The following is a 19,035-nucleotide window of genomic DNA, read 5'->3' on the forward strand; positions in this document are numbered from 1 at the left end:
TTCGACCATAAACCAAATCAAAGTCCACTAGTTAGATCCGAAAAACAAATTAAAACCTAAACCAGAATCCAAAATGAAATCAAACTTAAAAAAAAAAACATAGAATCTAAAAAACTTTTTAACAAAACAGATAAAAACCTAGAAAATCAAAGAAATACAAAGAACATTCAACAAGAACCCAACAAAGTAGATTTCAAATCAGACCAGATATTGACAAACCAAGGACATAGACATGGTGGAAATCATGCAATGATCAATGATCTTAGCATTCATGCACTTCAATTCTTGCTCAAAAACACGATTTTGTCAAAATGGATTTCGGTTTAAAATTAAAACCCTAGGATCAAAACCTACTGAAAACATGTTATTGATGCAAATAAAACCTAAATTATTAACTACTAAAGTCGCCTGAAGGGTTATGTGCAAAGAATTAGACCAAAACTGGTCTAAATATGGGGATAATGCGATGTTCTTTCCAAGAACACGAAGAACACTATCTTAGAACCCAGGAGATGTCCAGATATAAAATCAACCGCTGTCAAACCCAGAAGTGGCATTTTAGGCCTTTAAAACATGCTTTTTTAGTTCCAACAAATCACACTACCATAACTAAGCATATTTGAATAAAAAGAACCAATAAACAACATCAAATCATCCAGATTATACAAGTTGTTTCAAATCTAAAAATTATCAACTTAAAACAACCTATATATTCATGCAATATAGATTCAAAATTGGTTTTTCTAGACTCATTTTGGTCATGAACAAACCTGACAAATCTAGTATAAACATGCATTGCTTAAATTAAACTAAAACATTATTATTTTATAAAGAAGAAACAACTTAAATAAAAGACTTTTACTATATCTAAAACATCCAAATGAACTTCAGAAAACATAATCAAACTATCATAGTAACAAATGGGGTAACCACAACACTACTTGTCATGCATTCCAAACTCAAATAGACCATATGGACTCCACTTTTAGATTAGAAAGTAATACCTTTAAGCTTCTAGAGTAGTTACAGTAATACCTTTAAGCTTTTAGGACAAAAATAAAAATTAATTGTACCCGTAATTGCCTCTCAAACTCTTAATTTCATGTAATTTCATCATTGTCAAACTCAATCATCAACCCCAAAGTTTAGCGTAATTTTAATCTTGGTCCTTGGTTTCTGATTTATGCACTTGGACCCTTAATTGACCATCAAACTTTTAATTTTTCTTCAATTTAGCCCCTGATTTTATTACACGCCTTGTTTCAATATGGTCCTTGGTTTTGGATTTGTTCAATCAAGTCCCTAATTGCCCATCAAACTTCAATATTCATGCAATTAAGCTCTTCATTTGATCAAATTAACTCTTTAAGATTGCAATTCAACCCCTAGACATTAATTTCTTCCAATTAAATCCTAAATTGATTTTAAAAATTAATTTTTCTTGTAATTAAGTCCTTCAAAATTCTCATTGAGCCTTTACCTATCCAATTTTTGTATTTGTTTACCTCAAATAAAAATATTTTCACCAATGGGGCTTTTTGTCAAGCAGAATTGGGTTGCTAATTTTATACGTTTTGGTCCTTTAACTTTTTCATTTTTCACTTTGGTCATTCACCACCAACTTTGACAATCTTTTAGGCTTTCTTCATGTATATCCTCTTATATTTTGAATTTCTTTTTCTATTTCTTTTATTTTCCTTTTTTTTTTGTTCAAGGTAGACTTCATGATTTTGAGCTCCTTTCGTATCTTTACCCTTTCAGGATTTGAATTAAAAATCTTCAAGTAGAAAACCCAATCATAAGTTATTGGGACATAACAATATATTTTACTAAAACTTTTCATTTATCACAAATGTCACTAAAAGTAAATTTTGTTGTATGGATATAGTAGATGTTAATTAATTTTGTGATCTTATAATCTGCAAAGAAGAGAGTTTTCATAGGTCTCGTATTGAAATTCTTCCTCTATCTTTTGATATCAAGGGAAAAAGATATTAAAAAAATATACAATATTTTCTTTTATTTCTGAAGTATTGATTCATATGATAAAGAGGATTTTATTATTATCTTAAGTTTGAATTAATAAAAAATTGTGCCCCTAAAAATAAAAATAAAAAATCATAAATTCATCCATTAAATATAATGCCGACAGCTTGTCTAATTAAAAACCTATCAAGAATACCTTCACGGTAAGAAAAAAAAATAGAAATATATTTTTTTGTTTTAGTGTGTATTTGGTAATGTCATGCAAGATATTTTTTATTTAAAAATTTATCAAAATAATATTTTTTTAAAAAAATATATTTTTAATATCACTGCATAAAATTCATAGAAAAACACTTAAAAAATATTAATTTAATATTTTTTAAATAAAAAATAATTTTTAAAATAAATTCGACTAAAAAACAAAATCTTTTTACTAAGTGGTATCAATTTTGACTGTATTATAAAAACAATTGGGCATCATATTGATAAGATTTGTACTTTATTTCAATAATTTCGAGCAAAGTCTAATGTGGGGTTTTTTCTTGGGCGGTGTACTTGTGAAAGGAGTCGATCGATTACTTAACGCTGTCCCTTATGAAGTGAGAGCTCGCGGAAGAAATGATTTGCATCTTCAATCATGCACATAAATATAAATATTATAAGTATTTTTGCATGCTTGTGGTTTTTTTTTCTTTTTATTTATTTATTTATTTATATAGGATATTCGGGTCAGTTTGTGCATAACTCAATTAATTTTTACAGGTCTTGAAATTAATGATCAGGTAAACCTTCAGTGGTCATCAATATTAGCAACTACAGAGCTTGAATCTGAGATCACAAGAAGAACAAATATTTTAATTTTAAATTTTTATCACTGAATCATCTACTAAATAGTTTCGTAATCTTTTTTTTTTTCATGCATCGCCTGTAACCAGAGGAAAAATACAAGGGGTCAAGTTGCCGATGCATGTTTGCAACAAGAACGTGTAGCCATGGATGCCCACATATTAAAATATATATTTGTGTAAACTCGTTTTATTATTATCCTGTTGTCATCATTATTTTCTAATTATTTAATGGGTTGGTCTAAAAATTTAATGATGCAAGATCTAACTTGAATCAAATTTGTAGTTAGACTTAATCTAATTAGATATAGCCAATAATCAATGAGGACAAAAAGTTGTTGATTAACACAAAATTAATTTTTATATAGATAAATAAGAAAGAGATCAGTCAAATAATATAAAGTTAATAAATTAGGTTAGCTTGCTGATGGAATTATAATAACAAGGGGCTTTAATCTAATATGGTTTGATTAAATTTTTTGACCTAATATATTAACCCATGATATTATAACCTATGGTTTTTATCAATCAAATTTAACAATTATAGTAAATAATTATCAAAGAAAAAATAATTCGTTTCTTAGAAAATTAGTATTTTTATCAAGAAAATACTTTCTGGAAAACAAGTGTAACATTAATTAGCACTTGCTACTAGTCATTATCTACACACATAAATCATCTATCAATCATCAGTAGTCCTTTTCTGTCCATTGAGCTCTACTAATTAACTGAATCTAGCTAATGCATGACAGAAGATGCATTAATTATCTACAGCAAATCATCTACATATATAATAATAATAATAATTGAATCATGAATCATCCACAGCAAATTTAGAACTACTGTTGCAGACAACAGAACCTTAACTCATGCCATCCAACAATGCAATTTTTCTCCTTTTTTTATAAATAAAATGCATTTTTTTTAAGGATCAGATCGTATACAACAAATATAAAAAATTTTAGGTTATGTTTGGAAAAAATTTATTTTCCTCTTAATCCAAAAATATCAAATTAGACTTAGAAATCGTTTGGAAATGCCGTTGAAACCGCGTTCCCTTAAATTTCAAATTTGTTTTTGCTAAAAATTATTTTTTATATGTTTTCAGATCGTTTTGATGTGCTGATCTTAAAAATAATTTTTCAAAAATAAAAAAATATCATTTTGATGCATTTCTAAGCGAAAAACACTTTAAACCGCAACTGCTACCACTTTCTTAAACAAGCCTTTAGAAGGTGTTTATCAAACACACCCTAAATTCAAAAAAAAAAAAAAGCTTTTAGCAAAAACATTGCCAACAAAATAGGATCTAATTAACCTTTGATCCAATTTTAACCTTACCGAGTTGATCTGAAATTTTTTATTCGACCGTAAACCGGATCAAAATCCACTAATTAGACCCGAAAAACAAACCAAAACCAGAATCCAAAACAAATCAAACTAAAAAAAAACACACAAAAACTCAATTTTTTTTATCAAAACCCGGAAAAAAAAACATAAAGAATATCGAAGAACATTTAACATGAATTCAGCAACATAAATTTCAAATCAAACCAGATACGGATAAACCAAGGACATATACATGTTTGAAATCATGTAAGGATCAATAATCTTGTATTCATGCATTTTGATTATCACTTAAAAACTACGATTTGATCAAAATAGTTTCAATTTAAAATTAAAACTCTAAAATTAAAATCTATTGAAAATATATTATTGATGCAAAATAACCTTAAATTTATACTTTATTTCAATAATTTCGAGCAAAACCTTAAATTTATACTTTATTTCAATAATTTCAAGCAAAGTCGGGGTTTTTTTTTCCTGGGATGTACTTGTGAAAGGAGTCGATCGATTACTTAACGTTGTCCCTCATGAAGTGAGAGCTCGTGGAGGAAATGATTTGCATCTTCAATCATGCACATAGATATAAATATTCTAAGTATTTTTGCATGTCCTGTGGTCTTTTCCTTCCATGCATCGCCTGTACCAGAGGAAAAATACAAGGGTCAAGTTGCCGATGCATGTTTGCAACAAGAACGTGTAGCCATGGATGCCCACATATTAAAATATATATATTTGTGTAAACTCGTTTTATATTCATGAATTCATCTATATAGAGGAATCGAATATTAATTCTATCCTCTGCCCCTTTTTCTATAAATTTGGGAATAAATATTTTGAGAAATTTAATCTAGATTAAGTTTAGATTAATTTTGGGAATGAAGCATGGAAATTATGATCACTCTAGGCCCATTATTGATCATATCAAAATACAATGCATGAGGAAAACTTGTACAAACAACACTAATTACTAATGTCTTAGCCCAACCATCTTTTCCTTACTATTTTCTAATTGTTGGACGGCTTCATATAAAAATTATTCAAGATCTAACTTGAATATTACTAAAAAAAAAAAACAATCTTATTATCATTCTATATATATAATTGGTTTTCAATTAAAATTAAAATTTTCAAAATTAAACTTTAAATATCAAAATAAATTACTAAAAAACACACAGTTAGTTCATAATATTATATAATTTCATGAACAATACCAGTTACAGTTAAAAGCCAACACGTTTTAAGTTTTTCTCTTATATATATATATATATATATATATATATATAGAGAGAGAGAGAGAGAGAGAGAGAGAGCAAAAAAAAAAAAAAAGCTCAAGCCCGCGTGCCTAGGTTTGCTTTTTTTTTTTTTAATATTTTTTAAAGGGACGGATGGCAAGGCAATCTATCGCCTGTAAACCCAGATTTTGGCCATCATTGTGTTAACCGGAAAGTCGAGGCAGCATCTTTATTGGATTAAAAAACCTAATTTTTAAGTTATATCAACTCAAAAACACCTTACTAATACCCTTGAAACATCCACAAACAAATCTATCAACTCAAAATACCTAAAAACATAAAATCAAATTGGTTTAGATTTATCTTTCCCGATCTAAATCTATTTTTCAGGCAATATTGAAGTATCAAACAACCATTATCAAGCTTCTTTCATTTCATTGAACTCGTGGACATAAAAAAAATCCATTTTGATAGTTGAAAATGACTTAAACGGTGACTTTTTTCTCATCGCTGGAATCCAATAATCCATCTCTCTCTTCTCTTTATTCAGAAACTGAAAAATAATATAAATAAACTTTTATATCATGATTGATTTAAAAAAAAAATAAAGGGATCTAAATTATATAAGTTGTTTTATTTTAAAAATTTGAGGATGTACATGTTATTTTTTTTAATCTATATCACGCTATCCATATTTGATTTTTTTTTTTCTGATCCATCTTCTTTCAATTCCAGTGTCATTCATAAACAATACAAGCTACAGTTAAAAGCAAACACGTTTTAGTTTCTTACTTAATAAACAATAACAGCTACAGTTAAAAGCCAACACGTTTTAGTTTCTTACTTAATAATAATTAACAGTAATGTTACAGGCAGCTCCGATCGAGGAAGGAGGAGGAGGTGGGCCATATGACAATAAGAGAGAATTTGTATTTTGGAATCCTGAGATTGAAGGACAGCAACTGAACATGAACATGCACCTTGAAAGACACAATTTGCCATTCCCCACACCCATATCGAAGAAAAAAAAATTATTTTTTCCCATACAGATTCGGTGTCTTGCTTCTTCTTCTGCGTTTTTTTTTTTTTTTTTTACTTTTTATTAACATGGATATCCGGGCCAACTTGCGTGCACCTCGACTAATCTCACGGACTCTGAAATTAACGACCATGTAAGTTTCCAGTAACATTGAGATTTATGAAACTCGAACTGATGATTTTTAGAAAGCAAATCTAGAAATCTTTGTGTTTTCTTCTTGGTTATATATTCGAAGTTAAATAATATTGATTTTTTAAATAAAAAATCAAAGTAGATTTTAATTGATTTTTCTGGATTTCGTCAATCAACTCTTAATTTTTTTTATCCAAGCTTGAATCTTACATGGAAAAGCACACTCTCAATATCACTTACCTTTGAGCTTCATTAGCCTTAAATTAAGCCCAGAGTTAGGCCCATATTTCCTTTTATTCTAGTTTGTTCAATGTCACAAATTGCCTATGAACAGATTCACTTAACATCCAGGCTTGGGCCTCACACAGTCCACTACAGCTTAAGCCCAATATAAGCCTTTAAGTTTTATTTTCATTTTTTCTTATGAAGGTCGTTGTTTTTTTCACATTGAGGTACATTGTATCTTTAATAGAAATAATCCTCTCTAGTTACATAAAAATAAAAGAATTAAAGTTACTAAAAATATATTTTTTTTGTATAGAATATTTCATGGATGGAAAACACTTTGGGTAAAATACATTCTAATAAAACATTTTACATAGAAAAAAAATTAAAATATTTAATAAAAAATTATGTGAAAAATATAATGTTAAACAAAACAAATACTTTTTAGTGAGTTGTGATAAAAAAAAGAAACAACAATGAAGATCCCATAAACACAGTGCCCAAAATACCCTTCATATTGCAAAATAAAAAACAAATCCTGACATAACCAAACCAAAAATCCCAAAATCCACAAGGGTAATTTAGTCAATAAGCCAAAACCACATATGAAGGTAGTTATATTCTTGCTCCCTTATCAGTTAAGGAATCTCTTTATAGCACAAACACATCACATTGAACCACTTCATGTCCTTCATGGATTAAAATTCAAGAACAGGGAGCACGAATTCAGAGAGAAAGATAATGGGAGATTGCAGGCCATTAGGGTTTTTGTTAGGACTTCCTTTTGCCTTGCTTGCATTGATCTTGGCCATTGTTGGTGCAGTAATATGGCTCATTGGGTGAGTCCATTTACTTCTTTTTGCTTTTCTTAATTCTTTTGCTAAAACATAAGAATTTCAAGAATTCTTGGAGTGTGTGTGTGTGTGTGTGTATTGATTTCATATAATATAATGTAATAATTAAAAAAAAAAATAGGGTGGTTTGACTTATGATTGATTTGGAGAAAACCCATATCATAATATTACATATCTTCATATTCTATATAGTTTTTTCTTCTGTTTATTTTCTAATAAATAATTTTTTAGTTGATTGACTAAATTATATTTTTCTTTAAAAAAAATTTGTTTTGTGATGGAATGCAGGGCTATATTGAGTTGCTTGTGCCCATGTTGTGTGTGCTGTGCTGCCCTAGCCAATTTGGCCATGGATGTTGTGCAGCTTCCTGTTAGAATACTTAGATGGTTCGTTGATGAGATCCCTTGTTAATACTGCTGATGATCTCTATGATCTCAGTTTGTTTGTTGACTGCACGTTCCCTCAATAATCTTCTGCAATTGGATTTTTTGGTAATTTTTTATGGTTTAAAAACAATGATACTTGTAACTAGAGATGCCCAAACTTTGTAGTCTTGTGAGAAAAATTTTGAAATATAACATCTCAATGTCTTCTTGGCACAATTTATGAGAAAAAATTCCTAACTAAATTGCTAGACAATAAAACGAGAAAGGAAGGGATGAGATGGAATGTAATATTTTTTTTATTTTAAAATAAATTAATCGGTTAAAGATCGACTTGGAATCTAGTTATATATAAAAAAACAAGAAAAAACATGTAAAATTTACGTTTAATAGTAAAGTTGTATATTAAATAAGTTTTACATAAAAAAAACCTATCACATATAATTACATCACGTTTCCTTAATCTAAGACCTGGTTTAGGTTGGGTTTAAAAAAATTAGGTAGAAGTTGACTCAGGTTAACATATAATTCAATCAACCTAATAAAAATTGGTTTGATTTTTTTTAAAAAAAAAATATTGTTTTAATTTTTTAAAATAAATCTTAATTATTTTAAATTAATCCGAGTTAATTCATTTAATTTGTGATTTGAGCCAAGTCTAGTAATAGATTAAATCAGGTTTAATATCTTCGGTATTCTCAGCTTAGATGCATCTCTCTCCTACCCAAATCTTGCTGGATTATGACAACGGAACTTTGTAGTGATGGAATATCAATTTCCTTGCAACGTCACTCTGAACTAACATAACACTTCAATGCTCCTCAATCAAAATCAAATTCAAATTGGTTATGGCATCTAATCTGAAACATTGACAGAAGATCAATGTTTCTTCTTCTTAATTCCTTAAAGATACCCTTATCTACATTAAGATGAAATTAAAATCACGTCAACATTTCCAATATGCATGTTCTCCTTATGATGTTGAACACCCTCTATCAGTTCTCTTCTGTTCAACATTAACCAGAGCATGCAGGCAACCTTGCTTTCTGCATTTCTATGCACAGTTGCATGATCACATATTCATACATTTTTATAAATGAAATCAGTCAATTAGGTTAAGTCCAACAACTAAGTTAACTCAAGTGGTAAGTGTTCCTTGTGTTATCATTTTGGATTTGAACATAAAAAGAAGATTGCTAGGGAAAAGAAATACTCAATCTTGATATTTGGAAGCTAAATCCCAGCATGACTATACATATACACACACACACAGATAACCATGGGCCATAGTCTAAAGGTTATGCCAATTAGATCAACTAAGTTACTAGTGCCCAGATTGGAAGTCATGTAAGTAAAAGTAAATGACAAGCTTTAAAGAAGACGTTGTCCCCTCAATCTCTATTTCATTCTTTATTTCACATTCTGGAAAAGATTCGGATCAAAAGGTTGATCTCTCAAGTTGATCTTATAATTTAAAAAAAGAATTAAAATAACATTGTTTTTTTATTAAAATAAGTTGTTTTAAGAAAAAATCAATTGAATAAGAGCCCAGTTTTGATCCGTCCAATTGAATCAATATATCATTTTTTTTTTCAACTCAGACTAATCCTAATCTTATATTAGCTGTGTCCGAGTCGAACAACGATGTCAATTTCGATTTTATAACTATGCTTTAATGGAAATAAACTACAGAACCCACTTGTGGTAACACAGTTACGCTCCTAATGTGCTGCCAAAAGATGAGTCCACAACCCCCTGGCGAAAGAAATGGGAAAGGGCTTGTAGAACAGTAGATGCTCTAATGGTAGGTAGATAGACTTGGCAATTTTAGGACACATCAAATTCAACACCTCTTTGTTTACACTTTACAGTGATTTCAGTAATTTGCGAGTAAACTAGAAGAAGTTAAAAAGACAGTGGAGTCACTTCTGGAACCTTCTACATGTTTCTCAAATCATCAAAGACAAAAACTCCGCAAACATGAAACTTCCACCATTTCCTCCATCATCACCTAACCAAAAAAACAAAGCAAGCAACCTTTTCTATTATTATTTTTCAAGAAGAAAAACAAAGGTGAGCAAAGAGAAGAAAAGAAAGAGGGGGGAGAGGAGGAGGTAGCAGCAACATCATGGGGGTGGATTACTACAAGATATTGCAAGTTGATAAGACTGCAAAAGATGATGATTTGAAGAAGGCTTATAGGAAATTAGCAATGAAATGGCATCCTGATAAAAACCCAAATAACAAGAAAGAAGCTGAAGCCAAGTTCAAGAAAATTTCTGAAGCTTATGAGGTATGTACCTGTCATTTAACACTTCAAGATTAAATTTTGTGATCTGGGTTTGCTGTAAGATTGTGCAATCTTAATGAAATTTGTGGTTTTTGTTCATGTTTAGAGAAAAAGAAGTCTCTTTTTTTTGGGATTTTGTGGTTAAAATTCTGGGATTTGTTGTTCGTTTTTTTTTTTTACTGCTATGATGAGGAATTTTCTGTTTGTTATTTGAAAATATATGAATTTGATGGCTTCTGTTCATGTTAGATGAAATAAAGTTTCTATCTTTATTGGGATTTACTGGCTAAATTACCGGGATTTGTAGTTTATTTTGTTAATTATTGTTATGATGAGGAATCCTCTGTTTCCTATCTGAAGATATGTGAATTTGATTGATTTTGTTCATGTTAGATGGAAAGGGGTTCTTTTTTGTTGGGATTTGTAGTTTATTGTGTTTGTTACTGTTTTCATGAGGAATTCTCTAGTTCTTAATGACTCAATGACTTTTTTATTTTGTTTATCAACATAGAAACTTTGTTGCGTTAACTTTATTTTTCAGTCTTTAATGGCATAAGGAATTTTCTGTAGAATTGGATTTGATAGTCCTTTGATGGATTTTGTGTTGAAATTCAATGTTTTGGATGCAGGTTCTCAGTGATCCACAGAAAAAAGCAGTATATGACCAATATGGTGAGGAGGGTCTAAAGGGGCAAGTACCACCGCCTGGTGCTGCTGGTGCTGCTGGTGGTGGTCCAGGTGGGGCTGGTCCAGGTGGAGCTACATTCTTCTCCACGGGAGATGGGCCAACGACATTTCAGTTCAATCCTCGGAATGCTGATGACATTTTTACTGAATTTTTCGGGTTTTCGAGTCCATTTGGAGGGATGGGAGGTGGTGGTGGAGGCATGAGACAGACAAGGTTCCAAGGTGGGATGTTCGGCAATGATATCTTTAGTTCTTACAGTGAAGGGGGTGGAGGGTCGATGCATCAGGGTGCGCCTAGAAAAGCTCCTCAAATTGAGAAGAAGCTGCCTTGTAGTCTTGAAGAGCTTTATAAAGGGGCTACCAAGAGAATGAAGATTTCTAGAGACATCGCTGATGCAAGTGGGTAAGTATTGAGAACTTTGTTTTAGTATGTTAAGTAACTACTGTTCTGCTGGTATGCTTCTGAAGGATAGCTCATGTAGAACTTCTCTGTGAATTTATCTGACATCAACTTCTTCCTGTTTGATTTTCAACTAACCATTACCTAATAGAGCCAGATCAAACAATAAATGCTTGTATTTCTTACGATTTCACATGCTGCTTATGCTTGTACATGGTGTTACTTGCCAGATCATTTTACAATCTATTAAAAAGCCTTCAAAGCATTTGGAGTGAATTTTTTGGTGCATAGCATTTAGCTGTTAAGACAATTTCACTGACATTTACTTTTCATCCTTCGCAGCAAGACCATGCAAGTTGAGGAGATTCTAACCATTGACATAAAACCGGGTTGGAAGAAAGGCACGAAGATCACCTTCCCTGAGAAAGGGAATGAACAGCCAAATATTGTTCCAGCTGATCTAGTCTTCATTATTGATGAAAAACCCCACCCCACATTCACTCGTGATGGGAACGACTTGGTTGTCACACAGAAGATTTCTTTAACTGAAGCCTTGACAGGTTACACTGTCCATCTCACAGCCTTAGATGGAAGGAACTTGACCATTCCAGTCAACACTCTGATTCATCCAAACTATGAGGAGGTTGTCCCAAGGGAAGGGATGCCAATCCAGAAAGACCCGACAAAGAGGGGAAATTTGAGAATCAAGTTCGACATCAAGTTTCCAACAAGGCTAACTGCAGAGCAGAAGGCAGGAATCAAAAGACTCTTGGGTCCTTGAGATCATCAATGCCAGCATTTAATACACTACACCTCCACAGAAATGGAGAAGTTTTGTGAATACAAATTAGAAAGAACGTAGTAGTTGTATTGGTTCTTCTGAATCCACAACTTGTTATATATGTAATCACTTTTGAGAGTTTTTGTAGGAAGTATGCCATCTTTCTAAGACATTGATGTGCTAAATTTTGAGTGTAATAAACTTCTCTATTACAGTTGCAATAAAAACTGGCTCCAGTCGATTGATGGTGAATCCTTGTTTTCTTTTTAGTTCTGAACACTGAATGCAACCAAACTTTATGCAAAGATGGTGAATGCAAGTGGATTACTACAAGAACAAGACAAGGTTAGTGGATAGGAATCCTAGAGGTGAAGGCTTGAGGTACCCGAAAAAGCTCCTGCGATTATTTGAGCATGACATTGTCAGGTATTCTTAGTTATAGATAGCAAGATTTGTCTCGATTAGTTGTCTCTCAAGTTCAAGCAGAGCTCTGAGGTTTGGAGCTAGAGGTTGGTGCTCATAACTGCCTCACATATCAACACACTGACAGAGATATAAGACTAGCATGTGTAATATTAGCATCAATCACCATTAAAAAATGTAGGTCCTCGTAGAATCACTAATCACCATTAAAAAATGCAGGTACTCGTAGAATCACTTGTACTAAACAAATGTATTTGTTTTGTGTTTAAAAAATATTCGCTGATATCAAAAATAAATTTTAAAAAATAAAAAAAATATTATCTTGATACATTTCCAAGTAAAAATTACTTTGAAAAGTAATCGTTACCACAATCTCAACCGCTACCGAAATATCATGCAAACCAAACCCATGCAATGAAATTATCATTAACATTTAACAAATTCAAAGAGATATTACAATTGAGAATTTAAACAGATTCAGAAAATGATGTGATCCATTCCAACTATCAGTAGATTGTCCTGAACGAAGGGATGCCGATCCCCAAGTGATCCAAAAAGAGAGGAAATTTGAGAATCAAGTTTGACATCAGGTTTCCAACAAGGGTTACTGCAGAGCAGAAGGAAGGAATCAAGAGGCTCTTTGGTCCTTGAGATCTTCATCTCCTTTGAGAAGGACTGGTGCCCTCTTGCTACAATCTGTGATACTCATCTCTATGGTATTAGTGTTTGATAAGTTCATGGTTTTGCCAACTTCTTAATTGTGGTTTCAATGCAATTTGATTTCCCTTGTTTGCTCTTGAATCCTTCGTTTCTTGATAGCAAAAGGATTTAGCTTGGAGGGGAAAACAATTTCTCTACTCCTGAAACCATAGTCAGCAGATTCGGTCCGGAGTCTAACTTGGTTCAAGGTACAGGTTATTGAATTATTGAATCAACTTAGATTTATTATTTATTTTTAAAAAATCATTTCATTTTAAAAAAAAAAAATCATTGGTTTCGACTGGATTTAAGTTTTGTAAGTCAATTAAATTATAGTTCAACACGCAAATTCATTAGAGATATAACCAGATCAATGTCAAAACAATTTGAAATAAAACTCGATTTGGGTTAGACTCAGTATCAACTCGCGGGACTAGGTGGGATTTAATATCTGTGCGTGAAACATTAATCACTTTCAGGATTTCCAAGTTTCCATTCCAAACCTCATGAGTGAAATAAACTATAAAGCACAGTTACTGATTCCTCTAAAGATCTTTCAACTGGTTACTTCTCCTGTCACTGAAATCACAAGATGAAGATTATGTCCCCATTTTGCTTTCATATCTGCCCTGATTCCACCCTACTTCATGACCCTTAGAGCTACAAAAGCTGTTGTTTGATGTAACCATGGAAGCACGGGAACTGTTTCTGCATTGAAAAAATCATTAGCAACACATAGAAAAGACAGTCTTCTCAGCAAAAACCGCTACACTTTGGTTAGTATTTCAAAACAAAAACAAATAATAAATGAAAAATGAAAAAACATTTTTAATTAAAAAACAGAAACATAAAATAAATTTGTTTTGAGTTAATCTTAAAATGAATTTTTTTGTTTTTAAAACATGAAATACACGAAAATATGTTTTTTATTCTTATTATCTATATCTCTTTTATTTTAATTTCAAGATAGTAACTAAACACTGTTTTAAATACTTTAATTATTTTTTTCATCTAAAATCTATCTGTTCAAATTAGTGGAATTTATGGAGTTAACCTTACAATTTGTGGTCTTAATGATCATGACATCTCCTCTTGAGTTCATTTCTATTTTATTACAAAAATTCACAATTAATATCACAAATGTTTCATCGGCTTGAAAAATAAGGATGCAATTGTGCACTTTTTAAAAATTAAATAACCAAACTGTATTGATGATTATATGTATTTCTTTGAAGGAGGGGCAAATTTGTGGTATGCTTAAGGACTCATTCGAAAACTTATAAATTTAGGGTTCAAGATGTAGTTTTGGTGTTTCTATGTTACTAGTACGTCCGTGCTGCTTAAAAAAGAGAAATGAGGTTAATTGTATATTTCATCCTTTATTATTTAAGATTTGTTGATATAGTGCCTTAACTATTTTTTTTTTAATCCATTTTTATGCTCCAAATGCACTAGTCTACAGATATGGTCCCTCTGTCGATTTTTGGTACAAGGATGAAATTGGGAAGATTAGAGATGAAAGGGACTAAAGAATATATAGTAAGAAATATAACATTAACCCAACCCCTAAACTACAAGGCACAAACAAGCCCCAAAGATTACTCCTTCATCATCACATCACGATGTACATATATAAAGAGAACAAAAGCAAGCAGCTAAGCACCCCAAACTAGAAAAAACAAAGATAAGCAAAGTGAAGAAGAGAAAGAGAGGAGGAGGTAACAGCAACACCATGGGAGTGGATTACTACAAGGTATTGCAAGTTGATAAGACTGCAAAAGATGATGATTTGAAGAAAGCTTATAGGAAATTAGCCATGAAGTGGCATCCTGATAAGAACCCTAATAACAAAAAAGAAGCTGAGGCTAAGTTCAAGCAAATCTCTGAAGCCTATGATGTATGTACTTAAAATTTGACTCCAATTGCTTCAATATTATATTTTGTGATCTGGGTTTGTTGTGAAATTGGAAAATCTTGCTGAAATATGTGGGATTTGATTGTTTTATTTCTTGTGTAGATTTGTGTATGTATTGCATTGTAGATTTTGTGATCTGGGTTTTTGTTAAATTTGATAATCTTACTGAAATTTGTGATTCTTTTATTGTTTTCTTTTTAATGAATAGATTATATATATATATATATTGGCGTTTTTGTGATATTTTCCTGTGTTGGATTCTAGTAGTTTTAGGATTCTCTATGTGTTTTTTTGTCACAACTTCAAAGTTTCAATCTTTCATGGCTTGAATAATCATTGAACCTTGTGGGTTCTTTGTGTTGGATCTGTAGACCATCCAGTTAGAAGCACTGCTGAAGATTCTCAATTCACCGAAATTTGTAGACTGATGGTTTTTTTTGTTCATCCTTAGATAAAAAAGAAGTTGCTATCTTTTTTGAATTTCTTGCGTAAAGTTCTAGAATTTTTAGTTTTGTTGTGTTTATTAGTGTTATCATGAGGAATTAACTGTTTCTTGTTAGTCAGATGTCCAAAGTTTCAGTCTTTAATGGGCACAAGGAATTCTTTGTAATGCAGTTCTAGACTGCTCAAAATTAAAATCAATAGTAAAGATTTATTCTTTGATTGATTTTGTACCGATTCAATGTTTTTTTTATGCAGGTTCTTAGCGATCCACAGAAAAGAGCAGTGTATGACCAATATGGTGAAGAGGGTTTAAAGGGTCAAGTACCACCACCTGGTGCTGGTGGTGCTGGTCCTGGAGCTTCATTCTTTTCTACTGGAGATGGACCCACATCGTTTCGGTTCAATCCTCGAAATGCTGATGATATTTTTGCTGAATTTTTTGGGTTTTCTCATCCGTTTGGAGGGATGGGAGGAGGTGGTGGTGGTGGTGTTGGAGGCATGAGAGGAGCAAGGTTTCCTGGTGGGATGTTTGGTGAAGATATCTTCAAGTCCTATGGTGAAGGTGGAGGATCAATGCATCAAGGTGTTCCTAGAAAGGCTGCTCCAGTTGAGAATAAGCTGCGATGTAGTCTTGAAGAGCTTTATAAGGGAGCTAGCAAGAGAATGAAGATATCCAGGGAGATTGTTGATCCAAGTGGGTCAGTATTACTAAGAATTGCTTTTTATGTTTATTACCTTTCTCTTGGTTTGCATCTGACTTATGGCTCATTTTAGTTTTAATATCTCTAGGAGTTTCTGCCATTTTTATCAAATTGAGCATCAACTTCTACCCATTTGATTTTCAACAAGTAATGGCATAATGGGATTTACCGGGTAGATCAAAAAATCAAATGCATGTTATTTATAAGATATGACATGTTGCTTTCTGCTTTAGAAATTTGCTTTTTTCTGTTGTCAGAGATCTATTGGACTAATTGGCAGATCATTTTACAATTTAGTAAAAACCTTACTGAGAGTTTGTTTTTGAGGCTTGACATGCTTTTCAAACTACTTTTTGCATGAAAAAGCACTTAAAAAATTCAATTTCATGTTTTTTTATGGTTTTGATATGCCAACGTCAAAAATGAATAACAAAAAAAATGAAAAAAAAAAACATTTTGATACATTTTCAATTAAAAAGCACTATGCACTGCATTACCAAACACACACTAAAAGCTTTTTCAATGATGTTTTTGTGCAGAACTCTAGTTGCTAGATCATTTCGCTGAACTTGTGCTTCTCTTCTTTTGTAGCAAGCCTGAGCAAGTGGAGGAGATCCTAACCATTGACATAAAGCCAGGTTGGAAGAAAGGCACAAAGATCACCTTCCCTGAGAAAGGGAATGAAATGCCAAATGTTATACCGGCAGATGTAGTCTTCATTATTGATGAAAAACCCCACCCCATATTCAGTCGTGATGGAAACGACTTGATCCTCACACAGAAGATTTCCTTAGCTGAAGCCTTGACAGGTTACACTGTCAATCTCACAACCTTAGACGGAAGGAACTTGACCATTCCTATCAACACCGTGATTCATCCAAACTATGAGGAGGTTGTTCCGAAGGAAGGGATGCCAATCCCAAAAGATCCCACAAAGAGAGGAAATTTGAGAATCAAGTTTAGCGTCAAGTTTCCAACAAGGCTAACTGCAGAGCAGAAGGCAGGAATCAAAACTCTCATGGGACCTTGAGATCAATATTAGCATGTGATGCACCTCCACAGAAATGGGGCACTTTTTGTGAATATGCATTTTAGGAAATTACCAAACAGAATGCGATGCACTTTTTGTGAATGTTATTTATGGTATCTGCCTTTGATAGTTTCAGTTTTGGAAAATTCTACAATGCCTTTCCCTTTAGGGGAGCACATCATGCTTGTAATGCTTTTCTATTTTCACATAATTCAGTGCTTTTATTTTTTAGCAAAACTTCCACTGAGTTCTACAAACACTCGATGCATTATGTAATTCAGTAATTTTGTTACCAAATTCGGTGATGTTGTTGCAGAAAGTGATTATACGAGTCACCAAGTGTGATGATGACTATATTATGGAATGTGGTGACCAATTTACTGAATTGCATAATACAATTGAGTTTTTTAGCAGAACACAGTGAAAATTTTGCCAAAAGCTCACCGAATTATGCAAAATGCCAGCAAAGGTTTCCTGGAAAGGCATTGTGGAGGCAGCTTTTTCTGTTTTGGAGTGCAGGGTGCCTTCTCTTTGAGACAGAAGCGGTCGATGTCAAGGGTGTAAAATGATAAGGTGTACTGAACTTCTTTATTACACTAATAAAAATTGGCTCCAGTTTTTTTTGTGGTGAATCCTTATTTTCTTTTCTAGTTCCCCGAGCATTCAATGTAATGAACTTTTGCAAAGATGATGAACGGGAGTGGATTACTACAAGAAAAGGGTATGTTTAGTTGATAGGAAGGCAGAAGATGAAGGTTTGGAGTATACAAAGCTTGTCATGGAATGGTCTGTACTCTATCCTTCTAAGAAGAGCATGAGAGGTTAAAAGGGCACCCCCAGTACACAAGGCTCCCGGCTAGGCTAGGGGCAGGGGAGGATCGTCTCCGTATGCAGTCTGTTGCACTTGCGCAAAGTGACTGTTTTTGCATCACTCAAAGCGAGTGGCCTGCTCGTAAAAAATGAGCTCCCCTCGCACTGCGTCAAGGCTCGCCCTCAATACACAGGAGAGACTGGTAGATCTATATGATTGAGGCTCCCAATTTTATTTTTATTTTTACTTTTTTCTGATTTCAACATCTAAGCCATAGAGTGTTATTCTTTAAATGGCATGTGAGTTGCAATTTATGATGTAGAGTAATAATATATGATAGTTTCAGTTGTAAATATATGCCATCTTATCTTTCTTTCTGAGATATATGTTAAATGTAGGATTTGGTCACCTTAATTGCGATTTTAATAACAATTGGTTTCCTTTGATTGGTGTTGTACACTACCTTTCTTTGATAGCAAAAGGTCTAAACTTGGACGAAATTTTGCTTCCAAACGTCTGAAACAGTAGTGATTTCTCCGTATATGACATCTTTAGTATCTGTAATATGCAAGTTGTTGGTTTCCTCGGAATTTGTCGGCCATGTCTCTAATCTTTCAAGGCCCTTTCATCAATGACAGGTGACGAGAATTACTTCTATGTACAGGCATATGTTAAGCTGACAATATGGTATATGATTGGATATGAATGCTAACCTAAGCAAGATTCCCAGATTTCCAACCCAAAACATAACCATTCCAACGTAATCACAATATCGGAAGTACCTATCTACTGACAAGTGAAACCAGTTGC

General features: G+C 32.4%; 3 protein-coding genes across 3 annotated transcripts; all 3 read left to right on the forward strand.

The window, feature by feature from the left end:
* The first annotated feature begins 7,471 nt into the window (after positions 1-7,471).
* Positions 7,472-8,216, forward strand: LOC18106804 (signaling peptide TAXIMIN 2). Its single transcript, XM_006372692.3, has 2 exons — positions 7,472-7,645; positions 7,949-8,216. The coding sequence occupies exons 1-2, from the start codon at positions 7,548-7,550 to the stop codon at positions 8,070-8,072; spliced, it is 222 nt and encodes a 73-aa protein (XP_006372754.1). The 5' UTR covers positions 7,472-7,547; the 3' UTR covers positions 8,073-8,216.
* A 1,701-nt stretch (positions 8,217-9,917) lies between these two features.
* Positions 9,918-12,454, forward strand: LOC18106805 (uncharacterized). Its single transcript, XM_006372693.3, has 3 exons — positions 9,918-10,337; positions 10,964-11,424; positions 11,764-12,454. Exons 1-3 carry the CDS (start codon positions 10,173-10,175, stop codon positions 12,200-12,202), a joined length of 1,065 nt encoding a protein of 354 aa, XP_006372755.1. The 5' UTR covers positions 9,918-10,172; the 3' UTR covers positions 12,203-12,454.
* A 2,452-nt stretch (positions 12,455-14,906) lies between these two features.
* On the forward strand, positions 14,907-18,046 carry LOC18106806 (uncharacterized). The gene is made up of 3 exons (XM_006372694.3): positions 14,907-15,221; positions 15,939-16,381; positions 16,976-18,046. Exons 1-3 carry the CDS (start codon positions 15,057-15,059, stop codon positions 17,412-17,414), a joined length of 1,047 nt encoding a protein of 348 aa, XP_006372756.1. The 5' UTR covers positions 14,907-15,056; the 3' UTR covers positions 17,415-18,046.
* The last annotated feature ends 989 nt before the right edge of the window (positions 18,047-19,035 follow it).

The sequence above is a fragment of the Populus trichocarpa genome, chromosome 17, assembly GCF_000002775.5.
Source record: "Populus trichocarpa isolate Nisqually-1 chromosome 17, P.trichocarpa_v4.1, whole genome shotgun sequence".
NCBI classification, from domain to species: Eukaryota; Viridiplantae; Streptophyta; class Magnoliopsida; order Malpighiales; family Salicaceae; genus Populus; species Populus trichocarpa.

What these genes read in the sequence shown, in the direction of transcription:
- LOC18106805 (XM_006372693.3), top strand. Translation starts at nt 10,173, where the DNA reads ATGGGGGTGGATTACTACAAGATATTGCAAGTTGATAAGACTGCAAAA. An exon ending in AAATTTCTGAAGCTTATGAG is followed by an intron (nt 10,338 to 10,963) that starts GTATGTACCTGT and finishes TTTTGGATGCAG; the next exon opens with GTTCTCAGTGATCCACAGAA. An exon ending in GACATCGCTGATGCAAGTGG is followed by an intron (nt 11,425 to 11,763) that starts GTAAGTATTGAG and finishes CATCCTTCGCAG; the next exon opens with CAAGACCATGCAAGTTGAGG.
- LOC18106806 (XM_006372694.3), top strand. Translation starts at nt 15,057, where the DNA reads ATGGGAGTGGATTACTACAAGGTATTGCAAGTTGATAAGACTGCAAAA. An exon ending in AAATCTCTGAAGCCTATGAT is followed by an intron (nt 15,222 to 15,938) that starts GTATGTACTTAA and finishes TTTTTTATGCAG; the next exon opens with GTTCTTAGCGATCCACAGAA. An exon ending in GAGATTGTTGATCCAAGTGG is followed by an intron (nt 16,382 to 16,975) that starts GTCAGTATTACT and finishes CTTCTTTTGTAG; the next exon opens with CAAGCCTGAGCAAGTGGAGG.
- LOC18106804 (XM_006372692.3), top strand. Translation starts at nt 7,548, where the DNA reads ATGGGAGATTGCAGGCCATTAGGGTTTTTGTTAGGACTTCCTTTTGCC. An exon ending in GCAGTAATATGGCTCATTGG is followed by an intron (nt 7,646 to 7,948) that starts GTGAGTCCATTT and finishes GATGGAATGCAG; the next exon opens with GGCTATATTGAGTTGCTTGT.